Here is a 7,368-nt window from a genome sequence, read left to right as displayed (position 1 = left end):
TTACAGGCCATAAATCCCATCTTTAATAGCGTCTGTCATGTTAGACCACTTTTAATATCGAAGCGGTGAGCCTTGTAAGGCATATTTCCCACATTTATAGTTTCCTCAAACGCACCACACAAATGAGACTTAGCTGCCATGCTATTGCTCTGTAAGCTAACTAAATGCTAACAAGCTCATACCAAAAAGCCTCTCAAAAGTGTCGTTGTTGTCAATAAGTGACATGAAGTAGATAAGACAAACCACAGACAATGATTATAGGTGGCTGCTATTTCAACTACCACTTATGAAAACATTGCAATGTTAGCCAACCTGCTCAGCCAGCAATGTTGTACTAACGTGACATAATGAAGATGTTGGCTATTTTACATCCCCCAACATGACTTCCATCTTGTTTTGGACTTTGTTTGGTCTAAAATGCAGTGTCGACATACGACTTATGAGCTTGAATTTAAGTTAGCCTAAATGTTAGCATGTTAGCTCGCTAGCTCAAGGCAATGCTACAAAATGGCTGCCAGCCCTGTGACATCTCTGCCTCTACTGCTTGCTCATCTTCCTCTCCAGCTAGCTCATCTTCCTCTACAGTTAGCTCATCTTCCACTACTGCTAGCTCATCTTCATCTCCAGCTAGCTCATCTTCCTCTCCAGTTAGCTCATCTTCCACTACTGCTAGCTCATCTTCCTCTACATCTAGCTCATCTTCAACTACATCTAGCTCATCTTTCTCTCCAGCTAGCTCATCTTCCTCTCCAGCTAGCTCATCTTCCTCTCCAGCTAGCTCATCTTTCTCTTCAGCTAGCTCATCTTCCTCTCCAGCTAGCTCATCTTCCTCTCCAGCTAGCTCATCTTCCTCTCCAGCTAGCTCATCTTCCTCTCCAGCTAGCTCATCTTCCTCTCCAGCTAGCTCATCTTCCTCTCCAGCTAGCTCATCTTCCTCTCCAGCTAGCTCATCTTCCACTACATCTAGCTAATCTTTCTCTCCAGCTAGCTCATCTTTCTCTCCAGCTAGCTCATCTTCCTCTCCAGCTAGCTCATCTTCCTCTCCAGCTAGCTCATCTTCCTCTACAGTTAGCTCATCTTCCACTACTGCTAGCTCATCTTCCTCTCCAGCTAGCTCATCTTTCTCTCCAGCTAGCTCATCTTCCTCTCCAGCTAGCTCATCTTTCTCTCCAGCTAGCTCATCTTTCGCTCCAGCTAGCTCATCTTCCTCTCCAGCTAGCTCATCTTTCTCTCCAGCTAGCTCATCTTCCTCTCCAGCTAGCTCATCTTCCACTACATCTAGCTAATCTTTCTCTCCAGCTAGCTCATCTTTCTCTCCAGCTAGCTCATCTTCCTCTCCAGCTAGCTCATCTTCCTCTACAGTTAGCTCATCTTCCACTACTGCTAGCTCATCTTCCTCTCCAGCTAGCTCATCTTTCTCTCCAGCTAGCTCATCTTCCTCTCCAGCTAGGTCATCTTCCTCTCCAGCTAGCTCATCTTTCTCTCCAGCTAGCTCATCTTCCTCGTGTAAGTTCAAAAAAGTGTTTTCCTCCCAAATGTTTTGTGTCCTAGAGCAGGGGTCTCAAACTCATTTGACCTGGGGGCCCCTGGAAGTCTGTGCTGGCTAGCACAAAGTAGTCCCACTAAGAATGATGTCTTCACCTTGTGGGTAAGTTAGTTGACAACTAAAGTGACCCTGACCTATAAACCTTGTCATCCATGTAACATTTCATATTTGAACACTGTTCAGGTGCAAAGGAGATGGTCAGAAAGACTTCATCTCGCCCAAGGTAAGTTCCTCTTTGTTTGTGTTTGTTGTATGGTCATTGTTTTGTTTGTAGCATTATTGTAATTAGTGGTATAATATATTGAACTATTAGCCAGGGTTGGGGTATAATTACCCTAAACCAGGGCTGTCCAAACCTTTTTCCAGCGAGGAAAACTGAAAGCTGACAAAAAAAACTGAAAAGTGACAAAAACAGACTATCCTTGAATCTCAGTAAAACTAAAATAATGCTATTTGGTAACAGTAGAAGAGAAAGTCAAAGACAAATCGACGGAGTAGACATTGAAAGGGTGAAAGAAAACACATTTTTGGGTGTAATAATAGATGATCAAATGAACTGGAAACCTCACGTGACAGAAAAAGGTCTTTGCACCTCCACTTCGACGCCGCTGGCCACAAAATGCCGGCTTGCTTGAGACCCCATAGAGCAGACCTGGGCAATATAAGGCCCGGGGGCCATATGCGGCCCGTTAAGCTTTTCAATCTGGCCCGCCGGACATTCCCAAATCATTTTGGTAGATCTTTAAGATGGAAATTATGATGTGCAGTGATGTTTTCTAATGACCGTAAGTCTTCAACTATACAAAGTATTTCAATGGTTGGAATCTGCGCTTTTGCATGATATGCTAGTTACTATGGTCATCTAATTAGTTACTATGGTCATCTAATTAGTTCCTATGGTAATGTAAGTCACAGCAGCTCAGACGAGGCACCAAGCAGTGTTTCCACAGAGTGTTTCCAGAGCCTGAAATGTGGGTGTCGGGACAGACGTGGAAGGAGATTTTTACAACAAAGTTCTAAAGCTTAGTGATATATCACATATATCAGATTGTAGGTGGGGTTTATTTTACCCTTCGCGTTCATATTTTGCTGTGTTTATTGCATTTTTGTTGTGTTTCGCTTGATTGTAAAATATGTGGATGGAGAGGGGGTGTGACGTTCATATGTTGTCAATATTCAGTGTTTTATCCTTCATAGTTAATATTGTGAATCCCACATTCTTTATTTTCATGTACATTCTGGGTGTCTCATTCAGTAAAACATTTTTTAATTGCATTCCGTTTTTTAAGGCGGTCTGTCATAACCTTTTTAGCATTTAATCAGACATTATTGTGAGGTTTTGTATTTGTGTTCTTAAAAATAGATATACCGGCCCCCAGACAAATCTTTTCCCTCTAAATTTGGCCCCCAAGTCCAAATAATTGCCCAGGCCTGCCATAGAGGTTGCCACACCAATTCAAAATACAGCCACTTCAAATGAAGACTTGTGAAGTCATATATTATTAGGTATGTCTTTTATTGTTATGTATATAAAGTACGATTCACATTCATGTAATATATATATTGCAATAATAGAAATACAACGGTTTAAGAAAAACAGGACTGTAAAATGAAAACAAAATGTGTGGATTCGCACCCCAAATCATACCCAAACCAGATCCACAGAAGGGTTTTTTTTATTTTGAAATCACTATCTATTATTTCTTATGTATACAAAGTATTTGGCTACATGATCACAGTACCCACTGGTGGAGTAAATGATTTGCAGTATAGAAGCTTTCACTCGTTCTACAAGACAGTGTAGCGGAGCCTTAGTCGGGTCAGAGGTCACTGGCGTGTAGTGGTGTTGGATCGGGTTGAGGTCAGGGTTCTGTGCAAGTTGTTCCACTGCGAACTCAACCGAGCATGGCTGGGACCACGCTTGCACAGAAAATGTTCTTTGTTTCAAGTTGGAAGCATAACGTAGTGTACATATCATTATTTTGAGTAATATCTTGAAGCCTTTAGCACCGGTGGCTGCGGCAAACTTTTCTCTCGTTTACCTCCCAACCTAGACTTTGTCTGCCTAACTGAACCGAAATTTGGAGAATGAAGGACTATCCAGTTCATCACTGGAGGCTGCAGGGAGGAGCAGAAGTCCCGTGCTGGTGTCCTTCTTACACTTATCGATGGCCTGCTTGTAAGATATTTTCTCTTTGGTGATGGGGTCAACCAGCACTTTTGTGTAGGAGGAATCATCTTGCAGGTCTTCCGCCATCTTGCTGTCGATCACATTACTTGCTTGAGCTTCCTGAAGAGTGAGGCGGCCAGCCTTAGTCGGATCAACCAACCCTCCGGTCAGGTACTGCGCCTCAAAGTACCACCGGGCGCTTTCCTGGGGTATGTACCCTTTTTGTGCCGCTCGTCCCACAGAGAGACGCTCTTTGGTGAGGGGATCCTCGATCCCGGTAAAAGCCTTCTGAGCGTTGAGGAGCTTGTACATTTGCGCATTGTCAATGAGGCCATGTTCAGCTGCTTTGTGGACGGATAGCTTGTCCTTCTTGGTGAGATCGACAATTCCCCCTGAGGCTGCCTGTGCTTCTAGAAGCTTCAGAGCTGTGTCGGCATCTATGAGCTTCCGAGTCAAAGCGCTTCTCACAGACATGCGGCTTCCGGTGGTGGTGTCTAATATGCCAGATATTGGGTATTGCTCATCACCCAATGAACTAATGATGTTGTTGACACTGTCACTATGACTGTTTAGACTAGTGTAGGATGACCTCATGGAAGTTGACATAGAGTTTAGGGGAGAAAGTGGGGAGGATTTCATAGGGGACTTTGGGCTTGTCAATGGTAGCGCAAATGGGGAGGATTTCATAGGGGACTTTGGGCTTGTTAATGGTAGAGCAAATGGTTTTACAGTTTCTCCAGCCACAAGAAGAGCAAATTCAGAAATGGGCATATGGCCTTCCTTGTAGCGCATCACATCATACTGGGTCAAGCGGCCAGTTTTCAGTGCATCTGTGACAGAGTACTGCTTCCCACTCTTACGATCCTGCAGAATCGTCGTTTCCCCATCCGGCCCCATGGAAGTGATTTCTTCCCAGTCACATTCCAGTTTGGACAGTTGTATGTACTGGTCGCGGTCGATTAACCCTTTAACATAGGCATCGTGTGGATCCAAGTCTCTACCGGTGTCTGGATCCAAGATGGTGATCTTGGTCGAAAGGTTCGTCTCTCTCGTGTGAGTTTCAGCCTGGTCGTCTTTTCTTAAGCCTTCCTTCAGCTCAAGAATGAGCGCCTCGAGTTGGTGGTGTTTGCTTTTTTCAGTCAGGATTTCTCTTTCCAGCCGTTGCATTTCCGAGGAGGCCCTGAGACTCCTCTGCTTTGCCATTTGGGTTCTTTCACTCATCAGCTTTGATTGTTGCTGGAAAGTAATGCTGATGTTTTGCATTTGAGTTTCTAGCAATTTAAGCTGTCTGAGAAGATCCTCTTTTTCTTTCTGCAGATTATTTCTGTTGGTTACAATTGTGGTCTCTTCATGAGTAGTCACAGATATAGAAGTCTCCAGATGGTTAAGTTTGAGTCTATAGGTCTGAAGGTTTTCTTCTACATCGCGTCTCAGATTTCTCTCATGTGCAACCAGATTTCTCAAACGTTCCCACTCGGCCTCCACTGCTGGGTCCTTCTCCACACGGACAACCTCCCTGTAAACGACCTTCTCGGTTTTCTTCTCCTTTTCCAGAATTTCCAACTTCATCCTGATTTCTCTGATTTCTCTCTGTAGACGATTCATTTGGTTTGCCTCTGCTTCCATTTGAACACGGGTTTCAGTGATTAATGTATCTAGCTTGGGGTCCCTCTCCACTTTCAGGACCTCCTCAATGACTATCTTTTCCGCAACGGGTTTTGGAGAAGTCTCTAGCTCATGAATCTGAGCTTTGATGGACCTGAGCTCTGATTCAATTTTGATCTTCTTCTGGCGTTCATTCATCTGAGCCAAGGTGTTCTCTTTTTCTTGAATCAGAGCTCTGAGTTGTCTAACCTCTATTTCAAGCTTCCTACGTGATTTGATTTCCTCGTCGAGAGACATGTTTAACCTCTCATGCTCTAAAATCTGTTTAGGATCCTTCTGAAGACGAACTACTTCCTGTACCACCATCTTCTCCTCTGGTTTCTGCCGCTCAAGGACCATGTATTGGTTCTGAAGATCAAAAAGACATTCTTCCGCACTGCGTCGTTTTTGGGTCTCTTCTCTAACAGTCCTCCGAAGTCTGTTAACCTCTTTTTCCAAAAGAGGGTCATTCTCATATTTGATCATCTCTTTATTCACAAGCTTTGTCTCCACTCTGGATTTTGTAGCTTTCAATTCATCTCTTTCTTTTCGCAGACGCATCAGCAGCTCAAGGGTGGTATCGTAGTTGACTTGAAGACGTGAAACTTGGTTGTTTAAGCGCTGTAGTTCCCTGAGGACCTCTGGACTTTTCTCTTCTTTGATAATATCCTGAGTCACTTCCTTGTACTCGACCTTGGGTTTTTGAGCACGCAGAGTGGTCAGAGTGGTCATCACTATGTTAGTTTCTTGCTCCACAGTCATGCGTTTTCGATTACAATCTTGCAGCTCATTCCTCAGACGTAACAGCTCCATTTCTGTTTCAGGGTCAACTCTTAAAATCTCATTGATGACCTCTTTAACTTCATACTTCGGTCGCAGCTTCTCCACTTCACCATACCGTAACTGGAGTGTGGTCAGGTCTTTGAGCAAGATAACATTTTCATCTTTCTCTTCCTCCAAGGCCATGTGTAGTTTCTTTGACTCTTCTAGCGATTCTGGATCTTGTTGTACCTTCTTCACGACCTTACTGACAATCTTCGGTTCGATGGTGGGAATGACCCTTTCTAATGTGTTTATCTGGCTCCTCAGGCTGAATATACTGTTATTGATTGACAGGCATTGGGATTCTCCCGCTGCAATATCATTCTTGAATGTGAAAACCGCTTTAAGCATCTCTGGATCCTTTTCAAGCCTCACCACTTCCTTCTTCACAACCTTCTCCCTGATTTTGGGTTTCTTCTGAAGCAGAAGCTTTAGCTCATTTTTCACATGAATGGTCTCAGAACTTATTGTTTGGAGCTCCATTCGTAATCTCTGCATCTCACTCCGTATATTGTCAGCTTCTATCTCCAGCTGCGGGTCTCTTTCATATTCAGTTACCTCTCTGGTTAACAATTTAGGTTCAACACTGGTCATCTGACTTTCCATTTGAATGATTTTCTTGCCGAGTATCTCTATTTCCGAAATAGTTTTTGACCTCTTCAATTCTTCATCTCTGATTTTGCTTCTCAGAGACTGTAGATCAGCTTCTAATTTCGGATCACGGTAGTACTCGACCACCTCCGTCTCCTCTAACCTCTCTACTCCTTTCCTACTTTTCAAAGACAGGTATCTCTGCCTGTATGTTTCCAGGTCATTTTCAGTGTGTAAACGACGGGACATCTCTTCTTCCAGGTCGATCTTCAAGACGTCTGCCTCTTCCATGTCTTGCCTCTGGCTCTGTAGTTGCAGCTGCTGGTTAACCACTACACTGCTGACCCTCTCTTCATTCTGTCCACAAAGTACACAGGAGAAAACGATTATATATCCACTACAGGCTTTGTTGCTGGATGATATGACAGCTGGCCGTGACATCGTACCAGTTTTACTTGCCTATAGATTCCTCTTAATTCAGGGCATGCATCCATCAGAAGCTGGCCACATTTAAGGGCTGGTTATGTTATAACAATACACTAAGGCTCCCATAGTTCAAAGGCTTCTTGAATGTTTGTTTAACCGTGGGTTAAGA

At 43.7% G+C, this 7,368-nt stretch overlaps 1 protein-coding gene and 1 long non-coding RNA gene across 3 annotated transcripts in view; one reads left to right on the top strand and one right to left on the bottom strand.

Annotated features, from left to right (window-relative positions):
- Positions 1-1,549: 1,549 nt before the first annotated feature.
- The window catches only part of LOC133642897 (uncharacterized), a 58,362-nt gene continuing 52,543 nt past the window's right edge, over positions 1,550-7,368 (top strand). For both annotated transcript variants that reach the window (XR_009824619.1, XR_009824620.1), the window contains exons 1-2: positions 1,550-1,648; positions 1,730-1,769. This is a non-coding gene — a long non-coding RNA (uncharacterized LOC133642897). The remainder of the gene's footprint in view (positions 1,649-1,729; positions 1,770-7,368) is intronic.
- evplb (envoplakin b) overlaps positions 3,033-7,368 on the bottom strand; it is a 33,283-nt gene continuing 28,947 nt past the window's right edge. The window contains exon 22 of the mRNA XM_062037313.1: positions 3,033-7,130. Within this exon, the coding sequence (XP_061893297.1) occupies positions 3,612-7,130 (3,519 nt within the window). The 3' untranslated portion in view covers positions 3,033-3,611. The remainder of the gene's footprint in view (positions 7,131-7,368) is intronic.

Source organism: Entelurus aequoreus, linkage group LG25 (assembly GCF_033978785.1).
Source record: "Entelurus aequoreus isolate RoL-2023_Sb linkage group LG25, RoL_Eaeq_v1.1, whole genome shotgun sequence".
NCBI lineage: Eukaryota > Metazoa > Chordata > Actinopteri > Syngnathiformes > Syngnathidae > Entelurus > Entelurus aequoreus.
This window is presented reverse-complemented; position numbering and strand designations above follow the sequence as displayed.